General features: G+C 39.8%; 1 protein-coding gene across 5 annotated transcripts in view; it reads right to left on the bottom strand.

The window, feature by feature from the left end:
- Positions 1-13,356: 13,356 nt before the first annotated feature.
- Positions 13,357-18,522, bottom strand: part of NR2F2 (nuclear receptor subfamily 2 group F member 2) — a 103,134-nt gene continuing 97,968 nt past the window's right edge. For 4 of the 5 annotated variants that reach the window (XM_039490470.1, XM_039490471.1, XM_039490469.1 and 1 more), the window contains 2 exons: positions 17,752-18,279; positions 13,357-14,950 (listed from right to left, as the gene is read on the bottom strand). In XM_039490470.1, the coding sequence (XP_039346404.1) occupies positions 14,676-14,950; positions 17,752-18,262 (786 nt within the window). In that variant the 5' untranslated portion in view covers positions 18,263-18,279 and the 3' untranslated portion in view covers positions 13,357-14,675. Of the gene's footprint in view, positions 14,951-17,751; positions 18,301-18,522 lie in introns of all 5 variants that reach the window. The other variant, XM_039490467.1, reaches the window with a different exon arrangement.

Here is an 18,522-nt window from a genome sequence, read left to right on the forward strand (position 1 = left end):
CTGCCTGCTAAGCAGCCATCATGACATATTATTTTGCTTCAAAGGGGAAGCAGGAATCATCATCAAATATGATTCTCTCCCCCTTTTAGGGTTTTCTGACAAATCACCTTCGTTGTATCAACCACTTGTTTCTTTTAGTATTGCCAGGAAAGATTTCATTAAGGCGCCTTCCAAACCCACCCCTCCAAATCTAGTCTCTTTCGCAGAGTGCGTCTCCTAATCATAATTAAAATCGTCTCATATACATTGGCGTCTCTTGTGTGCGCGCTGAATTGCAGGTGACTGGACGAAATGTTATTTCGCTGTAGTCTATCGTTTTTACATTAAAAAGTGGCACCACGTTGCCAGCCTGAGATAAGGCATATTGTGAATATTGAAAGATGCGATAGGAGCGATATTAACAATCGATCGTTTAATAGGCAGACGTCATGCATCACGTTCAGTTCCATGACAGCCCGGTACTTCAGTTAATATAATTAAGATTAAAACTCAAGTGGTATTGGAGGGAACATATACTGATGGCTTTGCAAGAATAACATTCTGAATATAATGACTGGACGTCATTGTGTGTGTGTGTGGGGGGGGGGTTCTTAAATTGCCCTCTGATAAACAACAACGTATTACTTCATATATAGAGAAAACGGATAGATTATTTGCAGACACATAATTAAGTCATCATGATGCCCTTGCCCAAGAAATTCAGTTACAGTCAGAGAGGGGTAAGACCACGAAGCCAAGTGTATTGTCTGTTATTTTAGGGTGTGCTGATTTTATATTGTAGTCCTATCCCTATACATAAACCGAAGTCCTAACTGTTTGCTTCAATAATCGTGGCATTCTGGAAGCAAAGCGGTGAGAAACATTGTGTTAGAATTCACACTGGATTATATGTCATTTATGATTTCTTTTGTAGAATTGTTAGTTTTTTTTCAATAAAAGGACACACTTGGTTCATTTTATTTCAGGACACAATTGCAGCGTATCTGTCTTAATGACCTTTTAGAGGTAGTTCCACTTTTGCCTTCTCTGTTGCAAATATAAAATACACTTCGGTTTAAAGGTTGCAGTCATTCCCTTCCGAAAGCAGAAGCTTTGTACTTAGCAGCATTGGTATGGCTGATAATAAAGTACAGCTTGAAATTATCTCAACTAGTGGAATATTAATCAAATCAATCAAGGCTGACAAATGAGAAATATTTGAGAGAAGGTGGTAATTTACAACTTTGCTATTAGTTAAGACTCTCTCGCCTTGTAAGAGTAATTAATAATTCTTGAATGGGAACAATTTGAAAACGAAAAGCACACGGTCTTTAAATACAAATGGAGTAAAGAAAAGGATTGGAAGTGAGTTATGTGTCAGGGCCAGAAAACATAGCTACATGGGGATGTAAATATGAACACGTACACACAGAGAGATAAAAGCCAGACAGGAAATAAGTACAGAAAAAAATAATAATTCAGAGCATTGATTACAGAAGTCACATCCCCCGTCCAAAGATTAAACGCAATGTTGAATTGCAAAGTGTTTTAGAGAAATTACACCCAGTAGGAACAGTGCATGGCAGATATCAAGAAGTAACTCCAAACTGATCTGAGAAATGTCTCTCTCTCTCTCTCTCTCTCTCTTTTTTTTGTGACGAAAGACCCCCTTCTCCCAAACTCCAGCTCCGAGAGGGAAACTCAATTGTCTTTAATGTTTATAGTGTTAACCCTACCTATCTTCACATCTGACTACAACACCCCTCCCTTTTCCTTCCCCATAGACACACATTGATTATTACACTATATGGACCCCTCCACCCCTCTTTTCTCCACCCCCACCCTAAAAAAAACGGACCAAAAGAATGAGTTGTTGGAAAACTATAAATCATTTTCGTGTATGAAACCTTGAAGACTCTATTTAAGTAAATACGCTTACTGTGAAACAATGACTAGATCCAAGTCCTTCTCCGGATTGCTTCCCAAGTGCTGCCATCTCCAAAACTTTTATTTACAAGAGAAGAAGAAGGGGGGGGGGGAACTTTGGCAAACTTTATCTCTTCTTTATTATAAGCTTCAGCCTTGCCTTGGTAAGCCCCAGCCTGTTCTACAAAAGGTGGCTAGAGATTGAGATTTATTGGTTTCCAAATGAAAAGATTCATTCGATATAAGAGGTTAACTCAAAGTTCCTTAAACCGTGACTAGCATTGGCAAGAAGCTTTGCCTAGTCAGCACAAAGGCAGTTCAAAGAAACCTTTAAAAATACACACAGATATACATACACACAAACACACTCTCACACTTTAGTCTCAACTGCAATTTTCTTTTCATTTTTGTTTCTTTCTGCCATTACAAAGCCCTGAGCCCCTTTGTAGGTAGCTGGAGGATTTTTTTTTCCCAAGCTGAACTTTGCCATTTTGGTGTTGACCAACCCCCTTTTCTTTTGCAACCAGTGAATGAAAAGACTCTAGGGAAAGAGGGGGGGGGGGGAAGAGAGGAAAAAAAGTAAACGGGGCGAGCAAAAAATGAATAAAAATAAAAAATCCCAACCTTCTAATTTATAGTGATCAGAAAAACGTTTTTAAATATAATAGGAACCAAAAAAAGGCTAGAAAGATCCATGCAAAGAAAAAGAAAGGGGACAGGAAAGGAATCAAACGCATCTGAAGCTAATAGAATGGTTTAGATTGTGTAAAGTCTGCACCCTCCTCCCCCCACTCCGGTGTGAGGCGTAGAATGTTGTCATGACACACACATGTGTCGGTCTGTCTTTCTGTGCGAGTGTGTGTGTGTGTGTGAGAGAGAGAGAGAGACACACACACACACAGACAGACAGACAAGCGCTCTGAAGCTATGGGGCAGAATCCTGTGTGTGGAGCCTAAGCTATGGAAATGCTAATGAAGGAAAATTAACCCGGCCGTTTGTTACATTGCAGAGGGATCAATGCCTGACCCAGGGGCTGAAGGAATAGCTTACTTCTGTAGCAAAGATATGAGATAATCGCCCTGAAACACACTAGTGCTGAGACTCACAGGGAGAAATATGAAAATATAATTTAAAATGGAAAAAAAAAGCCCTTTAAATAAAGTGCCGGGAGATAAACCGCTAAAAAGGTGTTTACATTGGTTGCCATTCGCATTTTGGGGGCATTCGTGCAAAAAGGATATGCCTTGAAATTAGGAATGTCTTCGTGTCGCTTTCTTCTCTCGTGTCCCGACTAGAGACAGCACCACACAGCCCTGCAATCCTCTGATTTTATCACCAGAAATTCCTCTCATTACTGAAGACATTATTCTTTTGTTTAGAGCGGGAAGAAAGGGAGCATCCCATTTATGGATGGAAAGCAATGGGGAACCTGGACTTTGGGGGCAGCTTCTGTATTCCAAGTAGAGAAAATAAGTTATTGATTCAGCGTGCAAACTTTCAGGCCCGTCAGCTTTTTAAGGACAGACCCAGGGGAAAGGGAGCGCTGAAGAAGCTTTTGGGGAAGTGTTTTCAGAGATAGTTTGGGTTAAGCAAAGAGATTGACCTTTCTGATTTGAATGTGTTCAGTGAAACTTCGAAATAAAATGTATGGGGAGATGAATGGCTTAGAAGGGGAGAAATGCTGCCTTGAAAGCAATCTGCATAGGACAATGACACCATTAGGGTGGGACTGCTGTACTTGTTCTTCATATATATATATATAGAGAGAGAGAGAGATACACCTATCTCATGGAACTGGAAGGGACCCTGAAGGGTCATTGAGTCCAGCCCCCTGCCTTCACTAGCAGGACCAAGCACTGATTTTGCCCCAGATCCCGAACTGGACCCCCCCTCAAGGATTGCAACTCACAAGCCTGGGTTTAGCAGGCCCATGCTCAAACCACTGAGCTATCCCGCCCCCCGCCATCAGAAAACCCACCATATTAGTAACAGTGACCAGGCAAAATGAATTATGATGTTGGAAAGGGAGCAGGAAATAGAAAATAAGGGAGAAAGAAAATATTGACCCGGCCTAGATCTTCATAAAGAAGAGATCAACAGAGTAGCATTGTTATCTGTATGTTCCAAGAAGCGATATGTACAGTATATGGGCTCTGACCTGACTGCTATTGCAGCCATTTGCCACGACCAGAGTGACAGCAGGATCGAGTTTCTGTCTGAATAAACTATACCAAACTTGCTGTCTGGCAGTTGTTTCTTTCTCCTGCTGTTTTAATTTCATCCATACTAGAAGTAAAACTAGGATTGGTCTAAAATACCTCTTTTGTGTTGGGGAAGTCTTTCTTGGAAAGCCAGTCTGCATATTCTTAGAGAGAGCGACAGCGAAAGGTTGGCTAAGCCTTGCTGTCTAGTGAAAGAATGAATTTTTAGGCCAGGGTTAATTTCCAAAGAATCCTTCATTAGTAATGTTGCCGGAGTTAAGGCACTAACTTGTTGGCTGAGATTAGATTATGTAGGAAGGAAAAACCTGTGTGAGGAATCCATTACGTCTACAAAATTGAGAACGCCTTTCTTGTCATGAAAAATAAACCTTCTAAAGAATCGAGACAGACAATGAGCTCAGTGAAATAAATAACAAGAAATATGACAACTTCATATGACAGGAGTACAGCTGGTTTGGGCTGAAATGCATAATATCTCTTCAAATGACTAATCTGACCTCCACCCCCCCCCAGACAAAAAACATTACTACTGCACTTGCATCTAGTTAAATAGATCCAAATCTCTAATCCTGCTCCAAAAGCAAATGGAGTCCATTAAGTCTGTAGAATTATTTGTCTGAAAAGGGGGAAGATCATGCTTTATAGGAGTAAACAATTTGTATTCAGTGTGAGAGATATTGCTTAGTAAAATCTGCGTTTTAAAAACATTAGGGTAATTATTTCGTCTTGGGGTTAATAGAAGATGAATTTACCTTTGCGTGCGATGGTCTAGATAGTGGTTAATAAAGAACAAAGGTTTAACCTTAGTATTTGACAATTTTTTTAAATTGAAGAATGAAAGGGGAAAATAAATTAGAACTGAAACACAAAACGGTGAAGGAAGAGTAAAGTGTGAATGTATACAGAAATAATAGGGAAAATGAATCTATGAAAACTGGGCATCCAAATAGGAATAAATGCAAAGTTAGGGACATCGGAGAAATAACTCCCTGGGTCCTGTATAGTTTCTATAGCAAGAATTGAAAAAAAAAATACATCTGGAGGAAAACTAGCATTGGCTGATCGTTTTTGCAGTTTGATTTTTTGCAACAAGTATCCAAAGATCTAAACTAATTGATTCTGGAGTTTCTTGGAATTTATCCAAAGAGCAATATAGTTTTAATTGTATGTTGCTTAAAACTCCATTTCTTGAACAGTGTGAAACAAGTCATAAAAGTCATAAAGCGTATCACTGTTTTCCCCCCAACCATAAATACTCAACCGACACTTAGAAATCTTTCTTAATACTCCTAAGGGGTACAAAATAATTTCAAAGACATGTAACTACATCATAAAATTGGAAACCGTTAATCCGTTTTAACTGATTTAGTAGGCAGTTATGATTTTTTTGAGGGGTGGAGATAAAACCTATTTTCAGTCTCCCACGAACAAGCGAGATTTCGAAATGTATTTGAAAACATGCATTCTCTTCAGTTTCTCGCCTGCTGAAAAGGAAATAGATTCCCTCTGTACAAATCATCCAAGAGGCTCTTAAAAGTATTTGGATGGCGTTAAATACGTTTGAAAGTTTATATACATGTTTCTGATCCCTGACTTACTAACCCCAGCCAGCAGCGATAATCGCTAACCAGCCAAAACCAACCTTAGGAAGCCAACTTTTCCAATTAAGAATAATATATTTTGATCATTAGAGGCAATGGTTATAAATAACAGAGTATTTCTTTAAAAAACACGATAGAGGATTCATTCCTTTCCCCCCTACACGCCCACGCTTTTCTTGTCTAAAAGTAGCAGGAAAACTATGCACTGGATAGAAAGTGAAATGTGGCTAACACAGAGGATTCATTAATTATTGTAAAGGGTTTGGTTTGGGCATAGGAGGGAGAAGCAGCAAGCGGAGCCCTATTGCATCTTCGTAGATCACTTTGGCGTTTCAGAGAACGATTCAAGCTGGAAATCTGTAAAATCCACGTAAACCTTTCTCTTCTCACCACTAGCCCACCCTTTGACACAGCTGTATTGAAGTTGGGGCTTCAAGGTCCTTGGAGGTCTCTGAGTGTGACAGTACTTAGAATAGCGGGTAGATGGCACAATTTTCTAACATTTAGAAAGAAGAACCCACGCTGGGAGCAATAAGTCCATTTAAAAGCCCTTTATTTAAAAGGAACAAAGATAACTGACAAGCAAAGTACAGAGACATCTCAATGAAATTTCTAGAGAAGAATAAAAACTCTCTGCAAAGGAAAATACAAGATCTCGGCTTTTTTTTTTTAAATGTACAGTAAAAAATAAAATAAAATGAAAAAGACCTCTCCTAACAAGTCGATGCGGTTCATCGAATGATGTGTATTTAATTCGGGTGTCCGGAATAGTTAAATATGAGCCGCTGTGGTCAGGAAAGAAAGTAAGAAATGAAGGTTAAATGTTTCAGAATCAATACAGCTGTAACAACTCCGTTACACACAAACACCTTTCAGGGGAATCGGAGAAATATGGACATGGGGACAGAAGGGAACATTCGAGTTTATGATACAGTTTCTAGAAAGCGGAAAGAATCTGAAGTTTTAAAACGACCGAGAAAATGTTGACAGTTCTTGAATTAAGGTGGCTCTTTTCTTTCTCTCTTTCACATTTGCAAGAATAGAGGCGTTCAAAGAAAAGGTGGGGGTTGGCTGAAACAAGAGTTAAGCACATGAAAATGGAATTTTAAACAGAGGTACACGAAATCATTTTGGGGAGATCGGTTTCCTAAGAGCGGGTCGCAAATATTTAGGGAGAGATACATAGAAAATGGAAGGTTGGTTTTGCCCCTGTCTTGTACTCGGAAACTCAACGACGTGTGATATCAAATACACCCATCACCCTCATTTTTGCTAAAGCAAAGGAAATAAGCAAAAGGGGGGAAAAAGAGAAAGTGTAAAGCAAAGCAAATTACATAATTATGCATCGAGATACAGTTTATTATAACACCACTAACTATAGACAGCGAAACACCTCCCAAAGCGAAGAAACAGGATATATACTCGTGGCTCCATTTATTCTGAAGAAAGAAAGAAAGAAAGAAAGAAAGAAAGAAAGAAAGAAAACCCCGAATTTGCTTCAGAATATGTGACGCTGGAAGAAATCAGTTTCCGTATAAATAATTGTATCTGGGTGGGTGCTTTTCCGACTTATTTGTTGAGTAAATCTCTCTCACTGCGCTGAAGGCGAATCCCTGTTGATAAATCCATCATTATCGTTTGGATACAGGGAGACAGGAGCGCCACTAAATTTATCTTACATTTGTAGCGCTTTAATAGACATTTATTAAATGCTTTTAGAGAGAGACATGGGGCGCCTGATTACATCCTAGTTATAGACAGAACATAAAGGCTCACGTTAACACCAATTTACTAGAAAAAGAAAAGAAAAGAAAAGAGAAAAAGACAAAGTTTTGGAGTAAAGCTACTGTACTCCATAGTACTCATAAGCATTTTCACATATGACCTAAATACCATATTTTCCTGGCCCGTCTCAGGATTCTAATAATGGCATTTATTTGTATGTATCAGACAAACCTATGTATATTTTGATTTCGTTCTATAACATCAGACGATATATGACCATTGGCAATAGACTCATCACACTCTTTCACACAAGCCCCCACCCGCCTTCCAGCTTTTAACTCTCATTTCAATCTTCTTCAACTGAAGAATCTCCAGGGACCTGGGCAAACTTGTGTAAAATAGTTAAACCAAGCGTGGTTCAAAGAGGATTGCTGAGTTCCTCTCGCCGCCTTAATAAACCGAAGGGCCCACTTCAAAGAAAACACACTGGAATCCAAAATCAAAATATTGCCAAGGCTCACATATATGGCAGAGCTGAGACCATTTATTCCGTTCCACGCGTTGGTTGGGACGGAATTGCGAACACTTCGCCCTTCTTTTTGTGGGAATCCTTCATTTTGCCTTGTGCCTTTACATTTCTTATTAGAAGATCCGTGTTTTACTAGCGTTCAGGTAGGTTTTAAAAGTCGCCTCTTCAACTGTCCCCAGCTGAGATCTGGTCAAATTCCGTTGGCATTACTACCCTTCCACCACTCTGATCCCACGTATATTTCCTGATCTTTTTTTTTATTAGAATGATTACTACGGATACCAACTCTCTCTGTGTGTATGTGTATAATAGGTATGGGTAGGGATTCTAAATTCGATGCCCAATAATTGAATACTCCGGTATAGAACAAGTGGCTATATTGACTAAAATCCACACACTAGATTGGAGTTTATCCTTCTTAACGCACTGTGGGCTCCCTTTAACCAAACACTTGAAGCCTAAAACACACCGCCGGTATCCCCGAATCTTAAGAAAATACTCAAAAAAGTCCCTCCTCCCCATACCCCTCCCCCTTTAAAGAACATTTCCGCTACCTAAAAGTTGCCATAAGAAAATAAATACAAGTGACACTGTGCTGGGGGAAAGCTCATTAGTTCGTTGTCCAACCCTGATAAAAGAACAGAAGTGCAAATTATGGAGTTCAGCTTCACACTCTCTGTCAACTAAAATCAACCCCGTGCAAGCTTGATTCAAATTGCTGCTAACTTGGCCTGCAATTCTCACCCCCTCCTTCCCCTACCTCCTCGTAGTAGAAAGGATATTCGGTGGAAAAATATTGTTCCAAGGAGGGTAATGACCAAGCTATACATTAGGAGGACTGCGCAAACTCATTTCCCCAGCCGTAATCCCAATCATTTGAACTTGCTGCCGCAATGGAAGGGCTTGGGAAGGGGGTGGGGGAAGTGAAGAAGAGAACTCCTGAAATAACATATTCTTTCCAGCAAGGTAAAAGAAAAAGCGGGCCCTTTGTTTTGATAATTAACTCAGCCCAAACTAGGAAAGCAGATGTGTTTGCTTAGCTAATCATAAAACAAGTTTCTTTCAAAAAGAACCCGGTTTGGAGCTTGCAGCTGGGGAGGAAAGAGAAGGTTCCATTTTTGTCCTCCCCCCTCCTAATCTCATATAAACGCTTCCGAATACCTCGGTGGGAAAAGTCAACAATAATTTTAATAACAATCAATAAATAATAAAAAAATATTGGAATCTCTCTCAAAACCAAGCCAGGCCCCTGAGCAAGCGGTCCTCCGAGCTACCACGCCAGAGCTGTGGACGTTTTAGTTATGGGGGGACAGGAGGGAGCGAGGAAAAAAAACCCACAAAATTTTAATGACACGTATGACATATTAAATCGGGCAGTTTTACAATTGGGTTTGAATGCGATGCTAACTGATTACAAGCGCGTTATCAAAGGGACGGTAAGATTTATAACTTCGGGAGCACAAACCTCTTGCTTTAATGACAATAGATGTTCAATGGGAGAAATAGAAAGAGGTTTTGTTGGCCCTGTATTTACATTGACGGTAGCATCCAAAATAGCTGGGACTTGGAAATCCATAGGCCAAAAATACCTTTATGGTCACCTATTAACTAGTGTGTCATCGACACTTTTCCTGGTGCTTCTTATTCAACCCCCCTGTCGCCTACGATTTAAAGCACGTTTCTACTCCTCGCTAGGTATTTTTGGGGGTTTTGCATATCTGCGCTACACAAAGGCTGTTCCCCCACCCTCCCTAAACCAACACATTAAGCAAACTTTAAAAAAAAAGAAGAAAAAAAAAGAAAAAAAAAAACCTAGGGTCCTATTACAAACCAACGCCCAGGACTAACTGCTTTAAAATTACTGCATAATTAGATTTAGCTGAATTTCATCATTAATTAGGCAGCCGCACTGCGGGGAGCCTTTGAAATCTGAGAAAATGGGAAAAATCATCTGAAGCACGTTTTTTAACCCCAACTTCAATAAATCCTGACCAGGCCTGAATTTCTCGGAGTATCTCTTTCCCCTGTACAAAAGCGAAATGAAGCAAAGGATGATTCGCAGGACCCAATGAAGTTTCACTTAAAAAAATTCCATGTATATTTTTAAATCCTGCTTGCTGGCGGTGGCATATGACACGGGTTATGAAGGGTCTTGACATTTTTTTTCCAAATGAACCTTCTCGAGAACCCCTTTCTCTATGAAGAACAAGCCCTGATATAACACCCTGAATAGATCTTATTTTATTTCGATGGCCATTGAGCTGAAGAAGAGGCAAAAGCTTGTTTGGGAGAGATTCTTCCACAAGTAATTTATATTCAGACTGTATACCATCTCTGGGTGGAAGATCTCTCTGCAGCTGTATACATTTACCTACACGTGTCTGGCTAGAAGTCTTCTAATGTTCTGACCCCACCTATACTAAAGGATCTCTTTTAACTCCTTCACTAAACGCCAGGCTATGCAAATGTGCTACTACCTACAGCACATGAAAATACCAAACACAGTTCCTGGATGAATGAGAATTGATATGGGACTGTCTTTGGTGGTTGGGGGTTTTTTATTTTATTTTATAAATTATTCTGCACCTCCCCGAACACACACACACACACACATTTTCAATACACGAGCCAGACAGAGAGATCGGTTTCTGATACCGGCTTTCAAACCTGTTTGGTAGAAGGGGAGGGAGTGAAAAAAGCGTGCATTCAAATCCACTGTCTGGGGAGGGGGGATGGCTGGAGAGGGACGTTGTTAATGTTTTCTCTGATTAGATCCCTGCTTGTTTAATTACAGAATCAGTCCGGACCTGCATTTACTTGCTTCGCTGGGGAGTTTTTCAGGGCGGTTTTCTGGTTACAGCTGGAACGGCCCTTCGCTTTGCCTTTTGTTTTCTCGCTGCCTCTTTTATTTTTTGCACCCAATGTGTTTCCTATTACTAAAGCGCTGCCTTCGCTGAGCCGCTCAGCCCCGGCGCTGGCATTGCACTACTGGGAGACGCCATGTTGGCTGAGCTAATAGGACACCAAGTCAAAAGCAAGCTTAAAGGCATACTTCCACACGCTTCATTCATCTCCCCTCCCCGGCACTCCCCCGAATGCCACTTAGCGCGCACACCCCGGGCCCGCAGCCGGAGAGGAACCGGGACCCCCGCGCTATGGGGGGAGGGTTAAGTGCAAGCCCCCCGCTCGCTCTGGTACGATCCTCAATGTCTGTCCTTTAAACCGCTTTGTGTTAACTTCAGAGATAACCCCCCCCCCCCGGTCCGGACATGGGGAGTGAAGCTAACCGGGAAAGGTTTGGAGGTGGGCGGGGGGGAATCATTCTCGAGACGTGTTTTAAAAAGTGTCTTAAAAGCAGCGATCGCCTCTTTGCTTTTACTATTGTTGTGGTTCGCGTTGGGCTGTTTGTTTCCCTTCCATCCCAAGCACTGGTGGAGGTGGGAGAAATAGCGAACTCAGATCAGATAAAAACCCCGCAAGGGGGTGGGGGGGAGAGGAATAGACACTTAAGAGGAAAGAGTCGCCATGTTTAGCAGCTTTTTTTTTTTTTAAAGATCTCGTCAATTTCACATAGAACAAGCCTCTCATTCCCAGCCCTCCTCTTTTGTCCAACTCAGTCGCTGGATAGGTCTTTTGTTCTAACTCAGCATGAAAAGAAAAACTTTCTTTAAATGCTATAAACTTAAACCTAATGCAAGTCCCTAAACAAATCCTCCTCTGAGCATTCCAAACATATATACATGGGGTTTTTTTTGTTTAACCCTGATGCATTTTCTGTTTACTCTTATTCTTTGTGCACCAAAGCTAGCTGCAGAAACATAGATCTCTATATAGAGCTTGCAGGCTTTCAAACATTAAAAAAACAACAACAACAAAAAAACCCCAAAAAAACCAGGGAATGTATTTTGATTTGAAAATCATAAATTATAATTTAATGCCAATAACAATGTACAGCAAACGGTTGCTTACAATAAACTAACACAAAACAAACAAGTAAAGATCCGGTGGTCTTAGCTGGAATAAAAACTTCACACACACTCACTCACATGTAGAGCACTTGCAATAGAAAAAGCTAAATCTAGAGGTCAGCAATCCCCTTCAGTAACACATGCACACACACACAGTTTATATATTTATATATAATCAGCCGTGGTTCAGGTGTAAAACTGCTCAAATTCACAATTATATATATCATTTTCCCCCGCTCTCCCCCCCCCCTCCACAGATGGGTCTAACTGGAAGGAAGATCAGGGTTTAATCGACTTTACAGAATTGTCTCTCTCTCCCCCCCCCCCTTTTTTTTTTTTTGAAACCACAACATGGTGTAGTAACTTGTGGTAGAGAGGGTGGGAAGCCTCACACAAGGACAAAATTGCAAGCTTTCATATACAAAGCATCTGCTATAGACCATAGGTGGGGGACGGGACACACACACACACACACACACACACACACACACACAAAAGAAAGCAACCGCTTTCAAAATCAGATCACCCTGCTTTGTGTCTTTCCTTCCTTCAAATTTTATTTGCGATGACGAGGGATAGTAAGTATTAAATACACAAATTGTGTATCCGATCCTGCAGCACTTACGCAGACAAAACTCCCACTGATATGAATGGGACCTTTGCCGGCGCGAGGATTCCAAGATAGGGCCCTGCCCATGTATGTGTGTACGCAGAGGTACACACACATTCACGTATCCCAAATGTAAAATATGTTGACGACCTCTGGTCATGCTTTCACTGCCAATTTTTTTTTAATCCACTTGTTATTATATACACATTAAAACCAGTCTCCTCAGTCCTACAAGCTAAGTCACTCCATCTGAAGACCTCTCAATGACAACGATAGATGGCAGTTACAGAGTATTATAAAAAAATCACACATGCTTAAAGAAAACTCATTGCAAACAACTGACCTGTATTTACAATACTGCTATTACCTTGCTCCAGTGATCTTGTGCGTGTATGTCAGAAATTTACAAAAGATTTTTCCTCCCATTCTGATCATAAAATAGATACTGATCTTCAGATTTCTAATACTTTTTCACAACAATACCTTTCCTATGCAGGCACTTAAGTGTGACAAAAATAAGGGCCTTCTCTAGAAAATCCATTTTTAATTAACAGGAGGATTAGATGAATGGGGGGTAATGGTTTACCATTTCAATATAGTACTTCCTAAACCAAAGATAAACCATGAATTTAAGTCCCCCAACCCCACTCCCGAATTAAACAGGTAAATACACTGCTATAAGTCTGCTACAAACTTATTGTGACAAGTAAACAAATCAATTGCCTATGGATTTATAGAACTGCAAACTACAGAGAAGTAATGTGGTTTCTGAAAGACATTTGACAGCCAAACAAGTTTCAGATATCAAATAATATTTTAATTTCTGAATACTTTCAATTTTCCTTGGAATATAACACACAAAGACTCGACCAAACAGTTCAGTTATTATAACTTTTACAGTATACAGAAATGTTGCACTTAAAAAAAAACCTTCAGTTTTTTTAAACACAAAACTGTAAACTCTAAGATACTGAATCAATCACGTTATCTATAAGTGCCAACAGTGTTATTTTGTCATGCTGATTTCAATGATATTTTTTTTAAAAAGGGAAAATATCAACAATTATTATAATACAAAGGGCTTGCAAATATACAAACAGATAGAGGAGTTTAATAACAATTCATGAAGAACTATGTGGAACCCAATCCAATTACAAAAGTTCACTTTTTTTGTTTTTTTTTTGTTTTTAGTTTTTAGTTTTTGTTTTTTTAATCAAAACCATAGTGTGTCTTGGACACAATTCATTCTACCTACAATAAATCCCCACAGTTCATTTTCTGTCTGAAAATATCAAAAACCTAGTTTTTGGGGTAGTTAAGTGACATGTGGTTCATTTGGGTCTATATAATTATAGCTCTCTCTCTCAGCTTCAAGCTAAATTTTGGGTCACCACCTCTAAGTGCGCTTCCATCATTGTGTTGTTGAGGGGTTTTTTCCTTTTCTTTTCCTTTCTTCCTATGATACTTTCGTGGACTCAGTTTTAATTCTTTCAGAACATATATTTTAAGGATACACATTTTTTTTAAAGAAGCCAAGATTATATCAAAAATTATTATAGAACCACAGAATAAACTGGTTTGAAACCAGAAAAATACAAAAAAGAACAACTATAGGTACATAGACACATAGGACAATTAATAATTTGGAAAAAAAAGACTTACTTTTTTCCATTGCTAATTTTCTCCAAATTTCCTTTAAAAGCACTTTCAGCGAGATATTTTTCTTTAAAAAGTTTACCCCATAAAAGAAAAAAAAAGAAAAGAAAAAAGAAAAACCCACCCTAATGTATTTCCTTCCTTCTTTCTTTTTTTCTTTTACTTTTCTTTTCCCTTTATTTTTTAAACAAAAGAAATGATAAGTAGCAAGTTTTTTTCTCTTAATGACACGGGAGTTTTTAATGCATTCTGTAAAAGTTCATTTGAGAGTCTTTTTTTTTAATTCACAGTCCATTATTTTTTTTCCTGTCTTCTTCTAGCAAACTGGTAACATCCTTTTACATCCTTAGCAGAAGGAAATATAAGCAACCACCAGAACCCAAATGTCATTTGCTTTCCTTTCCCTCTCTTTCATCTCCCTTCTCAATATATATATTTTAATTTTTTTCTCCAATATTTTATTGAATGGACATATAAGGCCAGTTAAAACTGCTGCCAGACAGTAACATATCCCTGATTAGGGTTTCTATTGGGGTTTTACCTACCAAACGGACGAAAAACAATTGCTCTATGACAGAAGATGAGACAGTGCGCAGTGAGGGAAGACGTAGTAATAACTTCCCGAATCGCGTTGGTTGGTTGGGATACTGGCTCCTAACATATTCTTCCAAAGCACACTGTGACTTCTCCTGTAAACTTTCAACATGGGCTACATCAGAGAGACCACAGGCATCTAGAAGAAAGTTAAAAAAAAAAGAAAAAAAGGAAAGAGAAAACAATCAGTTTAAAGAAGATTGTTTTTTAAAAAAAACTGGTAAAATTAGGCGTAGCTAGTGGTTGATCATGTCGCTCTCAGAGCTAAGCATGTTTTTAGCAAAAGGTGAATATATATATATGCCACCCTTTTGAACGGTCTGCTCTAGAATCAAACACAGCTTCAAGATCTGAGGGTTTAAATTGCACTACTGAGCTAGGCGTTAATATTGAGATGCTGGGAAAGTGTCATTTTATTATTAATTATTATTATTATTATTTGCAAAGGTTGAAAAGCGTGCGGGGGAGAAGCCACTATTTCTTTCCCACTCGGAAAATAACAGTGAAGAGTCTCATCATATGGCTAGAAGGACTAGTAATAAATAAATAATAATAATAATAATAATAATTAATAATAATTAATACTAAAAACTGGCCCAGCAAAGAATAATGGCGCCCCGGTTCCAGCAATAGATTCTCCCCCAAAGAAGACAACGCGTTTTTCTTCAGTCTTTGAAACTGATTTAAGTGGCCCTTTAAAACTGATCTTGTCAGTTTAGCCCATTCAGAGGCAGTCATGCAAACTGTGATCTCTCTGTTCATTTGAGCTGTGTCCCCCTCTTTTCTTTTTCTTTTTCTCACTTTTTCTTTTTGTTTCTTTTAAACCCAAATCCTCTACAAGACGAAAAACTCCCTGATATGGTCTGGACATTTTTCTGATGCGCTAAAATACAATCAGTTCCCTTTAAATCAGAGACGTCTGTACTGAAAGAGCACAGGTTGTGACCTGACCTCTCTGTGGCTTCTTAGGCATAGGGCTAACACATGCATATTCTGCGAGTCATTAGGACCCAGATTTTAAACAAATAAGAAAAAGGGGGAAAAATAAAAAAGCAACCATCATATGCATCTATGTGTGTGTGTTTTACATCATTGAGGGTTATTGGGGCGTCTGAGAAGCTGCATGCATAACCTTATATTTGCATGTGTGTGTTTTCACAAAATCAGATAACAGAAACCTTTATCTAGTTGGGAGGCAATTTGCATGCCAGGCCTCACATTTTGCAAATAGTAATAAATTTAACAGTTACGACAGTGTCGGACGATTGTTTTCTTGAAAGGCTAAAAAAAGTGCTCTTTAGAAATCCCGGATTTGAAATAAACTCATAAGGGTTGTGTTGGGGAATGTGCGTGCTGGGGGTGGGGGAAAATCCTAGCTGAAAATTTGAGCGAGGGATAAAATGCATCCTTGAAAAATGACAGGGAAATAAAATAAGCATCCCACAAACAAACGGTACATTCTGCTTTTCCTACGGCTAGATGCTCCCTGCTAATTGATCACTTTAGGATTTTAGCACAAGTAATTTGAAAAAAAAAGTTTTACATGTAAAGCAATAATATATAAAAGGAAGTTTAGGTCACGACCCAGAACCTGGACAAAGTCCAGAAAATGACTTGGTTCCCCAGACCCCCTTTAACACAACAAGGAACGGATTGTGAGTCCTCCTCCCCCCACTCCACATAAACTACATTTTTTTTCTGTTTCCTGATATCAGGCTTTAAAAAACTCCGATGAGTAATTATTTTACAAGTCCTGCTTCCATTCATATGTTTATCACGTGGCCACTTTCCCAAGCTTCCAGATTAGTTACAAAAGAAATCATTTAAGAAAACAAAACTACCTTAATCCAAAACTTCTAGAGGTCCAATACAGTGTGTCACCGGATGCCGCCTTAAAGTTAGCAGCCTCGACTAACGTCGTGCACAAATTAGAAAGCATGTATTTAAATTTATATATATATATATGTAGCCTCCAGAGTTAAAATCAAGTCTATTACTCACACAGGTTAAACTACGGTGCAAGTTAATTAGATTTCACAATGCGTTCAATTATTGTTTTATAACTCATATACTATTTATGTGCAGAAAAAGTTGGCACTTATTTCCCACTTTTAATTATCTAAGAAACACCTTACTGCTTTGATTATTTCCTTCCAGAGAGAGGCATAGCTGTGTAACCATCGAATTACATTTTTACGCCCCAGCTAAGAATCCTCTTCTGTTAGTTTTCATATTATTACTATGTATGTATTGGAGAATTATCTTTTACAAACCGCTACTTACTTTGGACCATACAACTCCTGCTGGGGATAACTGAAAACTTTCTCCCTTAGATCAAATGATACAGAACTGCTCATTGCCACCTTCTATTTAACTCAGAGACAGCTCTTTGGGAAATTTGATTTATTTTATTTTATGGGATGGAAACGAATGGATTTTAAATTCAGCTTGGCACGCTTAACTTTTTTTTAATTCACTTTTTAATCTCGCAGGGCTGCTTTGGTTGTTGTTGTTGTTTTGTGGTTGCCCATAAAATGATCCTTCTTTTTTTTTAAGTGGTTTCAGGGATGGGAAGACTTGCATTTAACATCAGACAGCTTTTGCTGCTGTTCGGATTGGTGTCCTTAAATGCCAGAGCTATACGGTTAAATCAAATATTATTTTCACCGGGGAAGGCAGAGACTCACATGCCTTATTGGTGCTCAAAAGTCCCCCCACCCTCCGATCATTGTTAAAACTATTTGAAGGCTCCCTCTAAGGGTGCGTATAGGCCAGGCCTTCCTTGGAGAAACACATCCCATTTTTCTAAAAGGACACATGTAGCAACGATTCTGGTGGGGTTTCCAGCTTCTTCCACTTTGCCAGAGTGAACCGATTTCAAAGGGATGGCTGGGGAGGGGAGGGGAAGGGGGTCAGAGGGTGCAAATAAATGCTGCCTACCTGAGGTGAAGAGGACTATGGCCTTTAAACAGCTATATTCTGCAGAGTCGACATGCAACGCTTTCAGTTTTTCTACTTGCTCTTGGAAGATTCGTATGTGGTCCATAAAGGCGACCACTCGGTCAGCAGACATCGGCGAAGCGTGGAGGCCAGCAGCGGCCAGGAGAGGGGCTACGTGGAGGGGCATGGAGCACTGGGCAGCGTTGAGCACAAATAACTCGCTCCAGGTCAGCCTGAGGAGGGCCACCTGGTCTGTGATCTGGAGGTCTGGGAAGAAGGGGATATTCCTGGCCCACTCCACCGCACTGAAGAGCATCCTGGCTGCCAGTTCACAAATGTTCTCGATGCCCATGATGTTGTTGGGTTGCATGCACTGGCTGCCAAAGCGGGAGGTGGGGTAAGGTTCTGCTCGCAGGAGAAGGGAGATATATCCGGATAGGTAGGAATGGCAGTTGAGAGGGTCCCCATTTGTCAAGGCGAACTGACCATGAGTTGGCTGTGTGGGTGGCATTCTGCCCCTCTGGACGGCTGCAGTAAATAAAGAAGAAACTACAGCAATTAATATCTGAATTGCTACGATCCTTTTCCAATCAAGTCCTGCTTTGTGTGTGACCCTGGGTAGAGGCAGCTTCGGGGGGACATGCATTTTCCAGACAGAGTTCAGCCTGGTTCTGGTTTAGAGCTCGGCAGTTCCTGGTTAAAGTAAAAGCAGCAATAAAAGCTAAGCAAGGCTCTGTACATGCCTCAAGGCTGCTGCTCTGAACTGCTTTA

Source organism: Mauremys reevesii, linkage group 10, assembly GCF_016161935.1.
Source record: "Mauremys reevesii isolate NIE-2019 linkage group 10, ASM1616193v1, whole genome shotgun sequence".
Taxonomy (NCBI): Eukaryota; Metazoa; Chordata; order Testudines; family Geoemydidae; genus Mauremys; species Mauremys reevesii.